The sequence below is a fragment of the Equus caballus genome, chromosome 25 (genome assembly GCF_041296265.1).
Source record: "Equus caballus isolate H_3958 breed thoroughbred chromosome 25, TB-T2T, whole genome shotgun sequence".
NCBI classification, from domain to species: domain Eukaryota; kingdom Metazoa; phylum Chordata; class Mammalia; order Perissodactyla; family Equidae; genus Equus; species Equus caballus.
The window spans coordinates 33,639,999-33,657,043 of record NC_091708.1 but is presented as its reverse complement, the minus strand read 5'-3'; the positions used below and the strand labels follow the sequence as shown (position 1 = coordinate 33,657,043).

General features: G+C 55.9%; 1 protein-coding gene and 1 long non-coding RNA gene across 38 annotated transcripts in view; one reads left to right on the top strand and one right to left on the bottom strand.

The window, feature by feature from the left end:
- The window catches only part of LOC106782563 (uncharacterized), a 33,373-nt gene extending 31,864 nt beyond the window's left edge, over window positions 1-1,509 (top strand). The window contains exon 5 of the long non-coding RNA XR_011432486.1: window positions 301-1,509. This is a non-coding gene — a long non-coding RNA (uncharacterized lncRNA). The remainder of the gene's footprint in view (window positions 1-300) is intronic.
- The window catches only part of DAB2IP (DAB2 interacting protein), a 194,376-nt gene that overhangs the window by 76,859 nt on the left and 100,472 nt on the right, over window positions 1-17,045 (bottom strand). For 25 of the 37 annotated variants that reach the window (XM_070251037.1, XM_070251043.1, XM_070251024.1 and 22 more), the window contains exon 3: window positions 7,207-7,358. The exons of 7 other annotated variants lie outside the window; for them this stretch is intronic. In XM_070251037.1, coding sequence (XP_070107138.1) covers window positions 7,207-7,358 — 152 coding nt within the window. Of the gene's footprint in view, window positions 1-5,330; window positions 5,489-5,569; window positions 5,725-7,206; window positions 7,359-17,045 lie in introns of those variants that run through there. 5 more of the 37 variants (XM_070251039.1, XM_070251054.1, XM_070251042.1 and 2 more) reach the window with 5 other exon arrangements.

Genomic DNA, 17,045 nt, shown 5'->3' with positions numbered 1-17,045 from the left:
AGACTCCTGGAGAGGTAGGAAATGGGTCAGTTTCACGGTAGAGTGGCCAGTGACTGTCCCTTCAATAGCCCAGGCCTTGGGCATGTCACCTGGCTGCTGGAGGCCTCGGAGGGCTAGAGGTGGGGGACTAAGCCTCATCTTGGTCCTGCTAGAGGGGTAGGAAATGAGTCAGTTTCACGGTAGAGTGGCCAGTGACTGTCCCTTCAATAGCCCAGGCCTTGGGCATGTCACCTGGCTGCTGGAGGCCTCGGAGGGCTGGAGGTGGGGGACTAAGCCTCATCTTGGTCCTGCTATCCACAGCTACTGACACACCTCACCCCCGAGCTGGGAATGCGGCCCAGGCCACTCCTCACAGATGGATGGACTGACAGCCAGAAGACCAGGACACCAGAGGTTCTTCATGCAAGCGGTGCTTTCCCACTCTCCCACAGCCCATCGCCACAGGGGACTGGGTTGCAGCTCAGAGCAAGTGAGAAGCTGTGTGTGCCCTGCCACCCAGGAAGAAGTCGGTGGAGCTGGATGTTTTCCTTCCTGCCTTTTCAGTCTCCCTATGATCTCCAGCTCTCTTCTGTGGCCTTCTGAAATAGCCATTAATTAGAGCCCGGTAATTAACTTTCTGGCTCAAGTAATATTTTGCAAAGGAATTCCATTAAAGAGTCAATTTGCATATTCTCAGACATGGGGCCTGGAAACAGTCAGGGTTACTTGGGAGAAGGCAATAGACCCCATGGCACCCCTCGGGCCTGGCACCCCAGGCCTGGGCTCCACTGGCACCTAAAGGCACGAGGGGATTAAGAGGGCTCTGTCCTGAGGGCCCGGGTATATGCTGAGCCACGGGAGGGTCTCCCCAAGAAGGTGGGCAGTTTGTTCACAAAACTGGACAGCTCAGTGGCCACAAACCCAAACAGAAACTGTTCACAAGCACATAGATGTGCACATGTGAGATCTCAAACACAGAACATACTACACCCGAGGCACAAGAGGGTGTATGTAAACACACACACACACACACACTGGTAGACACGTACATATAAGAAAACAGATACAATAATAATCATGGTTGCCAACACTTATTGAGCAGTTAGTAGGTTGAACCATATGTGCATATTTGACCTACAAAAATAGCCACTTCATATGGTCCAATCCAATATGAAGTACCAAGCACTGTTCCAAATGCTAGGCATATGATTATCATTTCAATGCACAGACATGGACAAGGACATTTACATATAACACACTCACACACCTTCATGAGGGCAGGTGCATACTTGCAAGACATAGGAAAACGTGCACGTACAGGCACACACACGCCCACAGACGCCTGTACGAAAAAAGGCTTCTCCAGCCTTGAAACCCCAGCCTGGGGCTGATCACATTCTCACTAGCTAATTTCCACTGTTCCTAAAAATATTGCCCAGCTCAGATCTCTGGAAGATACATGAGGGAGCCGCAGATCTAAAAGGAGGGTGATAAAAATGAGAAAGCAAAAAATAAATTGGTTCTTCTCTATGTCCGGGTCGTGTTCTGTGGCTTTCCCGTCCCTCTCTGGAGATGAGGCTCAGAATCATGTGCTCGTGTGCAGGGCTCCGGTCAGCCCTGCCCCAAAGGTGCCCACGGAGCTCCAAGTACATCACTGCAGGAGGTCAGGACCTGGTCACAGGCCTGACTTCTGTGATGGGCTCAACTCCATGCCTTTGACTGGATGCCTCAGTTTCCCTGAATCTAAGAGCGAATTTTCACTGTCTACTTACCCTGAAGGGCAGAAGACCTCTCCCAGTGCTGTGTAAATGCCAGGCCTCCTTATGATAATTATCGGATTAAGAATTAAATCTGATTCCCTTATGGAGAGGAGGGGAGAAGAGGGGAGAGGCGGGGAGGGGAGGGGAGAGCTGGATGAGCCTTGCTTGTAGGTAATTAATGAATCCCTTGCCATACCTCTTGGAAGGCAGAGACCCATTTAACAAGGATCCACCCACATGGGGCTTCTCAGAGCTGAGGGAGGCCAAACAAGGCAACCAAGAATCCTGCAAGGGGCTCGTGAGAATGTTCAGAAGGCCAAGGAGAAGAACAGACAAGACTCGAAAGAAGCAGCCCTACTGGCCATTCAATTCGGGAAAACAATATTCAATCACTAACAAGCAAAGAAATGCAAGTCACAAAGAAATACCATTCTTCCGCCTATTCAAATAACAAAGATTGTTTTAGTGACAACACCCGATGTTTCTGAGGGTGAGGAAACAGGTGAGTACTCTCAAAAATCATTGGAGAGGGTAAATTATTATAGGCTTTCGGTCGGGGGAGGCACTTTACCAAAACCTCAAGCTGTTTATATTCTTTGACCTACTAATTCCATTTCTAAGACTTTATCCTACAGAAACAACCAGAGAAGGAGACAAAGATAAATATTCAAGGATTTAAATACCAGCACCATTTTTAATAAAGAAAAACTAGATAAATAACCTAAGCGCCTAAATGAAAACCAAGTATGACCCAAACACAACACGGAACTTTTAAATTGATTTTTTTTTTTTTTTGGTGAGTAAGATTCACCCTGAGCTAACATCCATTGCCAATCTTCCTTTTTTTTTCTTTTTTTGCTTGAGGAAGACTGTCCCTGAGCTAACACCTGTACCAATCTTCCTCTATTTTCTATGTGGGATGCCTCCACAGCATGGCTGATGAGTGGAGTAGGTCCTCATCCGGGATCTGAACCCGTGAACCCAGGCTGCCAAAGCAGAGCGTGTGAAACTTTAACCACTCAGGCACAGGGCCAGCCCCTTAAAACTGACTTTTAATACACATATAGGAGAGGGCTGCTTTCCCAGGTGTAGACAGGAACAAGGGTCACTCTGCCTGGCTATTTCTTGTGTTCAAGGTAATGAGGATCCTCTGCAAAGCCCTCTTTACCTTACAAGGAACACCAACATCTAGTTTCTCTTGAACCTCACAGTAACACCACATGATTGCTTGTTTTTATTCCCATATTGCTGACAAGAAAACTGAGGCTTACCAAGATGAAGCGAATTTTCCCTACCAATATTAATTACAACTTATTAAAAACCTACAACATGCCAGTCTAACCTCTTTCACATGCTATTACTCATTTAATAAAACTTGAGAAACATGTAAGAAATGTGCAAGACCTGGTGTTAGTTGCCAACGAAACAGCACTGAACAGGACGCTTTCTACTAAACACATGCGGAATATATTAATGTTTCCAAAAACGTTATCATCAGGTCCATTTTGCAGATGTGCACACTGAGGCTCCAAAAGGTTCAGTGACTTGCCCCAGGAATGCCCGGCTTCAAATCCAAAGATCACATACTTCCCATTACTCCCGGAGACTGTCTAAACTGCACCATCATCTCGACGTCACTCAAGGGAAGGCAGAGAAGGACCAGGCCCTCACTGTCTACGGAGGGGGAGAGTGAGAGGGCAAGAAAAGCCAGGTCTGGATGCCCAGCCCCTCTGGCACCTACTGTCCACAACTAAGGCAGGAAAACAGATCCCATCTTCCATTTCCCCCGTTCTCATCAAGCTTCCTCTCCCCTCCAGGGACTGCCTCACCCAAAGGGGCAGAAGTGCTTGCTGCCTACTCAGGGCCAGTGGAGGGGCCCTGAGAGCTCCCACCCCGACTTCCAAGTGTCCCGTTCCCCACTCTTACACTGCCTGGCATCCCACCATCAGTAACTTTCAGGTGTGAGAAGTCTAACTCTGCACATATCAGCCTTGCATACCTGCCCCTGGGCTGCCCCGTTTATGGAAGAGCTCTGCACTAGGCCAACTGGGAAGAATGGGAAGGAGGCTACCGCCCCCTCGGCATAACTACAGGGGTTGAGAACAGGTAGAGAGCCAGAGGAGGCATGCTCCCAGCACGTGTGCAAGGCCAGAGTCACCCAGAAACAGTCTCAGGGAGAAACAGGATGAGGAAAGGACAACATTGCCAGCTGACCCTCCTAGCAGCTCAGGAACATTAATAAATAAATGAATGACTTGGAAATTATCTTCCGGGAAGGCAGAACCGCCACATCCTCGATCGCTTTTCCCAACGTTAAACAGCCTTGTAAATGAAGCAGCAACATTTCCAGCCTACAAAACAAAAATGCTTTTGCCAGCACACCTTTCGCCTGGAAAGCCTCAGAGCAGCATTCATTTCTCTTATCTAGGAGAAATGACTACCTGTCCTTGGTGCTTATTTCCAAAACCTCCAAAGAAGAAATGAGAGACGCTCATTTCTCAGACAAGGGGCTCAGGGATTTTTGGAGACCAGCCGGGAACCTCCCCCAGGCCATTTCAGGGAAATAAGTACAGCGACTCAAACCTGTTCTGTGGTCCTGGAGACCCCCAGAGCCCAATTGTGCCCATCAAGCCCTGGCTGGCCTGACCCCAGCCTTCTCTCCCAACCAGCCAGGCTCAGCATCCCCACACCTGGGGCAGACTCCTTTCCCAGGCAGCAGAAAGATGCGAGCGCAGAACCAACTGGTTTCCAACCTCCAGATGAGAGAACTCCAGCGCAAAAAATAACCTCCCCAACACAGCAGTTTTCGGAGCACGGCAGCCAGCATGCAACAAAGCCGCCTCAGCAGCCATGAAGCAGACAGCTTCATCCCAAGTCCGGACCTAAGCGGCTGCCTCCCAGTGCCCTGTGCTGCTTATCTACATGGGGAGACCACGGGGACCAGGGCTCACATATGCCACCCTAGAAGCCCCCACCCCTATCCCCTCACTGAGGCTGGGGTCTCTGCACTTACCCCCTCCCCAGCCAGAGGCTGGGTCACCCAGTGGGGGTCCCATGGAGCCAGGATTCAACCCCCTCCTGGCTGCTAAGTCAAGCCAAAGGCAGCCCGTTCTGTCCGCCCAGCCTTGAACAGCACAACCACACCGCAGCGGAGCAGGGGGAGGCACCTGTCCACTCACCCAGGTTTGACCATAAGCTTTTGCGGGGGGCCCACAGTTGGTTTTACTCACTCCAAATAGGATGACTCTAGAGACTGCCCTGGAGAACCACCTGCCCGTCCACCCCAACAGTAGCCAACAAATCTATCTCTAAGCAAATCAAGAGATGCCAGCCCTCCAAGGCTCCAAGGCTGGGGAGAGGGATTTCAAACACAGTCTCTCTGCCTGTCCGTGGGAAATCTGGGCTCCCTTCTTGTGCCAGAGAAGCCACCAAGCCAGATTTTGTTTACAGAAAATTAATAAGACAATTCCACACCACTGCCAGTGACACTCTGCTCCAACCACTACCGTTTACCACCGTTTCTATAAACGGGCTTATAATTTCACTCCCAACCTCCCACTCCGCACCCCTTCAGCATGTGGCAAGGCTGACCTGAGGCCAAGCCCGGCAGAACCTGCACGAAGTCATCTCAGCGATGCCCCGACCTCCGGCCAGGGTCGCCTGCCGAGCGTTTCCCAGCTTCTCCGTGCAGGCTCTCCGCCGGAGGGAGGTAAACATGGCATGCACGCTGTCTGCTCCGGGGAGGGCAGACACATTCAGAGGCTGGACTGCCTGCTGTCTCTCCTGCTCCCCCGGACAACCAACACATGCACACAAAACGGGGTACGTACACAAGGCCCCGCATGCGGGTGCAGAAGGTCCTGACCCCTGCCAACGAAAGCGCAGAGAAGGGCATGTTCCTGGGGGAGAAAGCCGGAGGCGGGGGCCGGGCGGAGGGAGAAGGCAGCAGACCGGGTGGCCTGCCGCCCAGACAATAACAAAGATGGGAAACGAGATTTTCAAAGACGCAGTGGCTGCACCCAGCACTGAGCTCTGGCCTGGCTGCATCTTCCTGCCAGGGCACGCCTGGTCCCCTGGGGCACCACGGCCATCAGAGAAAGGCTGAGGGTCCTGCCTCGGGCTGGGCTTGGCAGCTGGGGCAGGAAACCAGCTGCAGGCAGTGGTGGGGATGCATTGGAGAGCAGCTCCGGGCTCATGGAAATTAAAGGTCTAGTAATTTTACGGTCAGATGGGAGGGGGTACTCTCCAAGAAGATGCTAGGGGTCAGCTAAACAGTCACTCAACCTTGGGCAGGAGTTGGGCTATAACTTGTGCTGCTCTGGCTGCTGGAACCAAGGGGGAGGGGAGAGACATTTTCATTCTACCTGTGCCTGCCCTATAGGGAGAGCCAACTCACCAATCACACACAGGGGCACAGCCCTACGAAGGCAGATGCCAGGGGCCTGAGATGCCCGGGCTGAATGCTGAAAAGGATCCTTGGTGCCCTCCCATTCTTTCACCTCCACAAGCTGAGCTGGGACACGTTCTAACTGGCGCTGGAATCCATCACTGTGCCTGTGCCCAAGTGGAAAGGTGCCGTGGCTGGCACAGCTTAAGGAAGGGGACCTGGGCCCGGAGAGACTGTGTCTGCCCAGTGCCCCAGCACGAGGACAGGATGGCTTGCCCTTGCGAGCTGAAGCCTGCTCTGTTGCCGGTGACTCCCGGCGGGCTCAGCCACCTCCTCCCTCTCCTCCTCTGCCCCACAAGCCACCTCCCCCTGGAATTTCCACACCTGCTCCCGGCTTGCCCAGGAGAAGGAACCTGGAAACAGGAGACACTCCTGGGAGTGGAGAGGTGAGGGAGGGAAGCAGCGGCCCCGGCTGGAGAGGACCAGGCCCTTCCTCGCCCGCCTCGGCAATGCCCCTGAGCTCAGGGCCCGGGCACTGCCCGCTGGCTCGCCCCAGCCCCCAGCGGAGCACGCGCCCTACTTAGAGCAGATGTGCCCCCTAAGCGGCCCAGCCCCCTGCTCCTCCCCTCCAGATGTTCACCCTTTGCCTCACCACTGGGTCTCAGCAAAACCTAGCAGTAAATGCCTTTTGTATGGGACACCCAGGGGCTCCAGAGGCACGAGGATGGGTCCTGGGGGTGGAGGCGCCACTTCTGTCCCCAGCTCCGGGCACTACACCGCCCAGGGAACAATGCCCACCTCGGTAAGGCGAGGCACGACTTGCCGGCGGAGAGGGCACTTCCCGCCGGCCTCGCCCGGAGCCTCGGCAGCCCCTCCTCACCCCGGAGCGGAGAGAGAAGGCGCCCCCGTCGGGCCCCCCAGTCCGAGGCGGCCCCACAAGTTGCCGGAGGGCGGCGTGGGGCGCCCTCCCGCTTTCGGCGCGCCCCAGCCCCGGCTCCCGCTTTGTCCCCGCGCCCTCGGGGCGCATCCCGGGGCGGCGGCGCGCGGAGGCCGGGCCGGCCGGCCGGGCGGCGGGCTCACCTCTCATTGTCCGCGGCGGCGGAGGCGGCGGCGGCGGCGGCGGCGGCGCTCCGGAACCCCGGCAGGATGTGGCGAAAGCTGTGGTTGCGGTCCAGCTTGGGCTGGCTCTTGGTGCGCTTGATGGAGCCCTTGAGGCGGCGGCTGAGGAAGCCCTGCGCGCGGGGCGACAAGAGGGGGAAGGGGAGGCGGGGTTAGCGCGGCGCCGGGCCCGGGACCCGGCGGGACCCGCGCCCTGGCTCGGGCGGCCGCGCGGCCGAGGGCGGGCGCGGGCTCGGGCTCGGCCCCAGCAGCTCGCGGCCCGCGCCGCCCGCCCGCCGACCGAGCGCCGACGGCCCGGCCCGCGCAGCGCGGCCCAGCCCACCCCGCGCCGCCCGCCCGGCCGGCCCAGCCCGCCACGTCGCCCCCGCCCCCTAAGCCGCTGTTGCCATGGCAACGCCGAGCCGAGCCGCGCCGGCGGCGGCCGAAGTGGCCCGAGCCCCCCGGGCGCGGGGGCGGGGGGCCGGGGGCCGAGGGGGCGGGGCTGCGGAGGGGCGGGGACCCCCGGGGCCTTGGCGGCTGCGGGGGGTTGGGGCCCCCAGTCTCTGCACGGAACAAGGTCACACCCCACCCACCCCGAGGAATCCACGCCCCCCACCCCGTCCCGGATTGACGAAGCGCCTTGCTCCACCCGCGAGGTCGGTGTTCTCAGCCCCTGGCTGTACAGATTGGGGAAACTAAGGCTCTGAGAGCAGGTGTTTGGTCCTCTGGGGGCGGGCCGACGAGCGCCTGGTAGGACCCTGGCCACCCGGACCCCTAACCCGGGCACCTTTCCTTCCGCAGGCGACGGTCACTGGCCCTCAGGGTGGAGCCCTTTGCCTGGAACCGCTGTACCCCAGAAGGGGCGACCACCTCGGGGCTCAGGGAGGGGCCGAGGGGCTGAGCATCCCCATCTGGAGCCAGGTCTGAGGGAAGGCTGGACCTTCGCTAGAGACACTGCTGCCTGGTCCCATTCGTGACCCCGGGAGGAGGAGGGCAAACCTTAGCCGGGCCCCCATTCAAGCCATTCCGTCCCTCTCCAGGGCTGAGCTGACCTCTGAGGAAAGAGCTTGTCTAAGAGGGGTTCTGGGGACTCACCCAGCCCAGCCTCAATTCCAGGTGAATGGCACATTAACTTATACTGAAGTTAATGCTGCACACAATCTGAACATTTCATCCATCACACAATAATGGGTAGGGAGAGGGAGAGAGGTCCAGGGAGAGAGGTGGACGTTTGCCACAGGCCATGCCCTGTGCTGGATCTGTCCATCTTGATGGCCCCAGCACCCTAGATATGACGAGGTCAAACGTTGGCTGTATACATCATCTCACGTCACCCGCACAAACAGAAAATGACAAACATCCCTTTCTGCACATGAAGAAACCTTGCTCAGAGGTAAAATAACTTGCCCAAGGACACACAGCTTCCAGGCCTCCCTAATGCCAGAGCTTTTTCCACAGGAGCCCCCTCTTCTGCCCACCCTCTTCAAGCTTTCCTATCTTTCCCCGCCTAAATCTCTCACATCCGTAGAAGACCTATCCCTTTGGCCACCTGTCAGAATTCTGCACATCCTTCAAGGCCCCGCTGAAATGCCACCTCTCCCAGAAGGCCTTCCCAGGTAGTGGAGTCCAATGGTGGCAGACCAGGGGACAGCAGGCTCTCAGGGAGACACAGCATGAAGGCAGGGACCCAAGGCTTTGCATAAGCTCTGGGCTCTCCCAACCCGGGCCCCTTGCCAGGTGAAGGGGACAGGCAATGCACCTGGCGAACCCGGCCAGGTTCTTCTCTCACAGGTGTTGTCAAGCAAGTTCCCCCAGTGGGCTTGTCCTTCTTCTTGGTTTTTATTTTCTACCCTGGTGAAAATTTCAGTTTTTACACTCTTGTGGCACCAAGAACCATGAAGCATGTTTCACAATTTATGTAGCTCATCATGGAGCAATACTGACAGCTTCATCCTATTTCTGAGTTTAAAAAAAAATCCTTTGCTCCCTTCTAGGAGGTTGAGTGGGACATGTGTCACTTCCTCTCCCCACCCCTCCCCCTAAGGCTATGCTAATGCTCCTCTGACAAGCGGCCTCCTCCTTGAAGCCTACTTGGAATGTCCCCCCCCCACACACCCAAACTGACCATGACCTTGGGGACTCAAGCTCTCTATAGCATTCACTCATTTGCCATTTATCAAAAGCCTACTATGTGCTGGACAGGGACTAAGACAGCCACGAACACTATGAGGGGAGCAGTGTACAGATTAACAAGAGGCCAGGGAGCTCAGATCATGGGAAGAGAGATTCCGCACAGAACGAGGAGGACCCCCATTAACCATCCACCATATTGCACATGTCCACCTTGGGGGACACAAGTTCCTCCAAGGACTCAGCTCAGGGCCCTGCATCTGGCAGGTGTAAAAAATGCTCATCATCCCAGAAGGCCAGAGCCAGAAAGGGACTCAGATCCAAAAGACTGCATTGAGGGTGAATGAGGCCCAGAGAGGGGAAGGGACTTTCCCAAGGTCACACAGCAAAGTTAATCAAAAACCCTGGACTCTAATTGCCTGCTCTGCCCAGCCTCACAGCATGCTTACTGTCCTCCTTCCTAGGGTTGAGGGCCAAGGGTGGCTCCTCACCCAGCCCTGGATGAAGGGGCATGAGCCTTTTCTCCTCTCCCTTCACAGGCAGGTCCCAAAACTTGATTTCTGGAGGCAGCTGCAGCCCTGGACTTGGGAAGAGGGACTGACTGGTCTTCGTGTCAGAAAATCTTGTTCTTGACCCAAGTCAACCTTTAATGAGGGGCAGTGGGCAAATCCCATCCCTTCTTTCAAGAAAACAGGAGTCCTGATGCCCACTTTGTAGGACTGTGGGGGAGCCTGCAGACAGCCTGGTGGCTGAGAGCTGGGAGCCGGAGGCAGACACACGGGCTCAGCCACGGCTCCACAGACCCCTCACTGAGATGGCCCTCTGTGAAATGGGTGGGGGCTGCAGTGAGCATTAAGTAGGACAGAGAAAGCTCTGGACACCCCTTCCCACACCCCCAGGGCCTGACTTTATCCCACCTTCTCCAGGAGGCCGCTCCTGACTACAGAAGCTGGCCCAGCCGATCACATCTCTTGGGCCAGCTCAAGTCCTCTCACACTGCTCCTGTTCAAATCTTAACTCAGGTGAGCTGTGGGCAAATTACCGGGCCTCTCTGAGCCTCAGTGTCCCTATCTGTAAAATGGGCTAATGACCAGGGTTGTGGCAAGGGCCCCCATTACCAGTAAAATGGCAAATATGAAGCAACTGGACACAGCAGCTGCCCGCTTTACTGTGATGATGACCGATGTTGGCTCTAGTACAGCGCCCGCTGTTGGCCCTGAGAAGGCGTGAGGCCACCACAGGTGGGAGTCTGTGTGGGCTCTCTGTGGAGCTTGACGGCAGCCTGGCAGTGGGGACAGGGCTGGTGTCACGCCTAGTGAATGAATGAACATGCTGACAAAATCATCCTGGAGCCACAGAATATCATCTAGTTGAGTAGTTTTGAAGTCTTTTTAAAAAAAGCACTTTTCTCTAAAGCAACCTCGCAGAGACTCCGAGGTACAAAGCGCTGGGGGCGGCCTCGGCTCCACTCACAAGGGCAGGGCTGCTGTCTGGAACTCGGCGAGCAGCCTGCGCAGTCTGTGGAGACCGGGCTGATCCCCCCAGATGGGGCCCTCTGCCTCCACTCACACAGCCGTGCTCCCGCGTGCTGCTCAGGGAGCTGGACCACTGCCCCTAGGTCAACTAGGGCCCCAGGGGCTTTTGCACGAGGCTGCTGCCTCGTGCCACCACCCCAGCCCATGGGGGGCTGGATGTGGACAGCCGTGTGGCCTCTGCCCCTCTCTGTGACAGCTCACTGCCCATTTGGACATTCTCCCTCCCAGCTGATCTGCAGGCCCCCTGGCTTCCATCCATGTCACTGACCTAAGCGCAGGGCAGAGGCCGGTGGGGTCTCTGGCTGGAAGGACCTGTGTTCTTGGCAGCTCCCTGACCCTAAGTCCAGCCATTTCGCCACCATCCTGACATCTGGCCCACAACCCTGCTCCTTCTCCGGGATGTTCTGAGAGACTTTCTCAAAGGCCTTTCAGAATTCCAGACACATGATTTCTTCGTGCACCCAGTTCAATCAATTCCAAGCAATGATGATGATGATAAATTCTCAGTTACTGAGCTCCTGCTCGCCAATTTGCTCTGCCCGTGGCTCTCGCTGACCAGCCCCCAAGCCCGAGAAGAGGATGGCTAGGAGGGCCCAATGCCTCTTATTGGGAATCCTCGGCAGGACATGTACTCCAGAATTCAGACTGTTTAGGGTCTTCGGGTGGGGAAATGGAGGTTCAGAGATTTGAAGCCCCTTGCTGAAAGCGGCAGAGCCATTAGGTGGTAGAGCTGGGACTGTAACCAGGAGAGTTCTGGCCCCTGGGGTGGGCAGGGTGGGGACCCCTTCCCCATGCACACCTGCACATACACACACACACACACCTGCACGTGCACACACACAAGTAAAAGGCTGGAAGGGGACTGACAGCTCAGCCCATCCTCCCACTCAGCCCCAGGCACCCTGCTGGGCCTCGGGGATGGGAGGAAAGAAGGGAAGGTGTGCCTCTCCGAGTGCAGGGCTGTCACAGGTGAGGACCCGGAGGCGCAGGGAGGGGAGCCTTGCTCGGTCCCATCCTCACGTATGCCTCACTCCCCACCCAGGAGACAGCACCTAGACCAGGAGTTTGCATTCCAGCACCACCACTTGGGCACCTGGGAGTCAGGTGTCACCACTGGTCTCTGAGCCACCTTCTCACCTGAGTGTAAAGCCCCAAGCACCATGCCCGGCACAGAGTGTGTGCTCTCTCAAGGACGATTTCCTTCCCCGACTCCATCATCTATTTGGCCCTGCATCCTCAATCCAGGCCTGCCTTCGTGACCTGCTCCCCTTTTAACAAACCGACCTTGGGTCACTGCAGACGGGTGCACGGCCCTCACCTGCCTTCGACTCCCACTGAGGTGGTGCTCAGGATGGAGGCAGAACCAGAACCCATGGGCCCTCCCGCGGCCCAGGCCCAGCTCCTCCTCCCGCGGCCATTTCTAAGGCCTGCACCCAAACAGAGGTCCTTCCAGGAAGGAGGCTGTCAGTATCTATCTGGGGCTTTGCACAAATGCCAAAAGCACACCTAACTAAACAGGAAAGGGAGGGGAAGATCCCAGCCAGATAGTGCCACCTCACCCCAGGAGAGGAGCTCTGCTGGGCACTCAGGCTGGCAGGCTGGTAGGGACCCCTCACCCTGGCCTGGCACAGGCTCGGGGAAGGGGCTGGGGAGAGTGAGGGGTCCTGCTTCCAGGGTCCCAGGGTGAGAGCCAGGAGGGCCCACAGCGGGCAGCCAGGCCAACACCCACATGGTACAGACGAGGCACCCAAGACCCAGAGGGCAGGGAGACTTGCCCAGAGTCACCAAGCAGGGCGGTGGCAGATCCTAGGGCCGCTCTCCTCACCCAGAGCTCTTTGCAATGCCAGCATCCTACGTTTCAAGAACCTCCCAGGCCCCCGTGTTTCCTCTTTCCAGGCCTCAGTCTTCCCATCTGTATTACGAGGGGCTGCAGTGGGTGATCACCAAGCTCCTTTCCAGGGCTATCTGATGAGTCTATAAAGTGAGAGCAGCTGCCTTCCACAGCTGGGCTCTCCCACGCCAGGCACTAACAGTACCAGCGAATTCTGTGACTTTGCCCAAGTCCTTCAGATACACAATTCCTCCTGCCCTTCTTCCCTATTCCTGGGGCTCTGCCCTCAGCGAGCTGTCAGGCTTCCCTGGCCTCCTCCCCTGGGAGGTATGCAGCATCAAAGAGGGTCCCAGTTGGGGAATGACTCACTAACGGCGGAATGTCAGCCACTGTGACAGGTGAACGAGGGGAGGCATGTCAAGCTAGGATTAAGTTGGTGCCTTCCTGGTGGCCACCTACTCACAGGCGACCCTAGGCCCACAGAACCCTCCCTAATCCCCTGCCCCTTTCAACCTAAGACCTCCACACGCCACCTTACCCAGAGAAGGCAGATAGAGTACTGGGGTCACACAAAGAGAACCAAGCCATGGGCCAGGACAGCCAGGAGTGGGCTGGGCCCTGGCACTCAGGGGTCACTCTTGCATTAAAATACTTCCCAGGGGCTGGCCCAGTGGTATAGTAGTTAAGTTCGTGCGCTCTGCTTCAGTGGCCCAGGGTTCACAGGTCCGGATCCTGAGCGCAACCCTAGCACCACTCATCAAGCCACGCTGTGGTAGCATCCCACATAAAACAGAGGAAGATTGGCACAGATGTTAGCTCAGCAACAATATTCCTCATACACACACACAAATATTGCCCAGATAACCACACCTAAACATGTTCACATGCAGAAATACACAGGGCCAGAAGCATGCACAAATTCAAGGACATGCATGCATACAAAGGCACGTGGCAGGGCACGGCCTCAAAGAAATGCACGTGTAAACATCTAAGTCTCCCCACCACCACCACACACAGATACACACACATAAACACATGTTCACATTGACCAGCACACACACGCAAATACACACATATACAACCATGAAACACAGAAACACACTGAAACAAGCTTACAAATATACACACATACTCAGCTGTCGTCAGGCATGCACAGAATTATGCTGATACACGGGCCAAACACATCGGCCCCATGTGCTCATGTTCACAACCATTACAGGTAGGGAAGTGGCCCGGTAAGCTCAAAGAGCTGGGAACCCAGATCTTGGGTCCAAGGGGAGAAAACAGCTCCATGCTGCTGCCACCATAATCCCCCCTGCTCTGTGCGCAGGGCCTCACTTTGTGCCAGAATCTGAGGGCAACCTGTTTGTTTCTCACACCCTCAAAACTTGTCTTCGCAGCTCCCTGAACGTGTGGCTTCTCCGAGTCTTGCAGCCTGGCAGGTTGTTCCACAGGACTCCACCCCATCCAGGGACCCCTGCCCCAAACATTTCTCCTTCTGCCCACCATCACATCTGAAACCCTACCACTTGACACACCTCCCTATGTCCTAGAGTTACCTCAATGGCTAGGAATCCCCAGATAAAATGTAGATACCTTTCATCTTCCCTCCCCCAAGACACGTGGCAGCAGAGGGTTCTACCACTTAATGGTCCTGGGCCTCAGGCCAGCGACCTAACAACCTGACCTGACCTAACCCTCCGAGCCTGTTTCCTCTTCCACAGAATGGGAACAACAGTAGTCACCTCACAGGTGGTTGTAACGAGTCAATGAGATCACGCACGTAAGGAACTCAGCTCATTTCCCGGCACACAGTAAATGTTAGCCACTATCACCATCACTGTCATTGTCATCATTTTTACTGCTCGGACTTTGACCACCAGAGGCCAGCGCAGCCATAAGCTGGAAGGAAAAAGAGGGCAGGAGTTTACAGATGGCAATCTTTAGGACCCAAATCTCTTGTGATGGGGAAGGATGCTGGTCAATGATGCACTCAGGGCGTGTTCTCTGAGCCTCGCCATGTGCCAGTCAGGCCCTGTGCTGGGTCTCACTGTCCAGCTGGAGAAGAGGCCCAGCCTGTCCTAGACACCCGCAGGAGACTCCTTGCTGCTTTTGCTGCCTCCAGTCCTGCCTCACCCCAACCCCAACTCATTCTCCAAGGGCATCAGACGGATCCTTTAAAAAGTAGATCAGATCCTGCCACTGACCAGCTCCACCGCCTTCCAAGCTGCCCAGGGCTCCAGGGATGAAGGCCTAGCTCCTTACTGAGGCCCCTAAGGCCCCCTCATGATCCACACACCGCACCCCACCCCCACAGTCCAGGCCCAGTGGCTTCGGTGGGACTTTCAGAATTGCCAGCTCCTCCTGCCACAGGGTCTTGGCCCATGCTGTTCCCATTGCCTGGAAGCCCCCTTTGCCCAGGAAACGCTGTACACCTTCCAGTCTCTCCCCGCAGTCTTCTCCTCAGGGGCCCCCTGGATGCCCTTGGATTAGGCCAGGTATCCACACAGACTTATCACAGTTGTAATTCTATCTGTATTTGTTTCATGCCTCCCTCTCCCACAGGATTGTGGGGACCATGACAGCCTGGGTCTCCAGTGCTGGACACCTGGCAGGTATTCCATAAATATTTCCTGAATGAATTAACAAACGTTTATGATACAAAAGAAAAAGGAAAAAGGCAGAGAATGTGTTCTGGGAGGCTTTTTAAGGGATTCCACTTGGGGTCACTCTGGGTGGCCTTGCCAGAAGAGGCAGCTTTTGAGTGCACAATAGAAACACTGAGGATGAGGCAGCCAGTGGGCTTACTGAGATTATCTGCAGCAGGACGGCCACATATGGGCATTCCAGGCAGAATAGCAGTATGGGCAACAGTGCAGAGGTAGGATAGCAGTGAGCCTGGCTGCCTCGGAGGCCCCTGGAGTGATCGCAGTTCCCTCTGACCTCCAAGTTACATACCACCACCTGAGCCCAGCTTATAACATGAGGCATAAACCCATAAATGCAGAGGAGACCCCCCCCAGGTCAAGGGGGACCCTAAGAAACCCTGAGAGTCTAGAGGAGGCAGGAGCGGGATGCCCAGTTGGGAAGAGGGTGCAGCTGTGAAGGTGTGAAGGGGAAATGAAGACATCAGGGAGGCCTTCCTGGTGCCTGCCAGCACCCAGGATCGAGCAGCACAGTGAAGAGAAATCAGACACGTGTTCCTAAGGTCTCAGGCAGGGATGTGACAACCCAGATCAGCCAGGGAGTGACTCACTGCCCCATCAATCCTCTGGCTGGCTGACACTTGCCTTAGCATCATAAGCCCATCCCAGAGGTCTGGATGGCCACAGACATTTCATCAGCCCTTTAAGCCCTGGGCCAGCCCTGACCCCGGTGTGGGGAGTCAGACACCTAGCGCCCCGTGACTCCATCAGGGAGCCTCAGCCCTGCAGCAGGATCTCTCCTTTCTCCCTCTGCCTCCCTCCAGGCCGTTGCTGAGGTCCTGGCACCAGGCCAGTCTTCCTGGGGTGACTCACTGACTTCGGTGCTTATTCTCGTCCTGTGCTCTGTGCACTCCGTGTGAGTGGACGCCCTCAGCAAAGGCCGCCTGGCAGAAGTGGCGAGAATATCATGCTCAGAGTCAAGAAATCCGGGTTCAAAACCCAGCTCTGCCGTTAATAATAATGAGAACTATTCTAACACACTAATAAGAGTAAGCCAGACATATTTATTAAGCCCTAAGCTTCAAGCACTGTATTAGAGCTTTACATGACTTACCTTGTTTAATTCCCACAACCAGTTTAATCACCTTGCAGATGAGAGAATGACAGCTTAGAGAGGTCAAGTTACGTGCACAAGGCCACACAGCCAGGAAGTGGCAGAGCGGGGTTCAACCCAGCTAATCTGTGCCAGAGCCCAAGCTCTTCCATAATTCCATTACCGCGCTAAGAGGCTCTGAGCAAGCACCCTAGCCTCTCTGTGACTCAGTTTCTCTACCTGTACAATGAGGGGATTGGTCTAGCCGATCTCTAAATGCTTTCCAGCTTGGGCATGCCATCTTCCCCTCCCTGGTGACCCATCTGCAGATGACAACAAATGGGAGGGACCTTCTGGAGACAGCAGCTTGCCTGAAGGAAGGGTGCGAAAGGTGGGACTTCAGCTCTGTGCTGGGCCACAGGGAGCTTCTGGAGGGTCAGAGCCTCACCCCCTCCCCCAACCCCCCACCCCCCGCCCCGGCCTCCCAGGCACCCAGCCAGCCCAGGGCAGCCCTGGGGCAGCAAGGCAGGGAAGGGGTGCCACCCCGTTTCTCCCTGGACCAAGAGCCACCAGGGAGCAGCAGGACC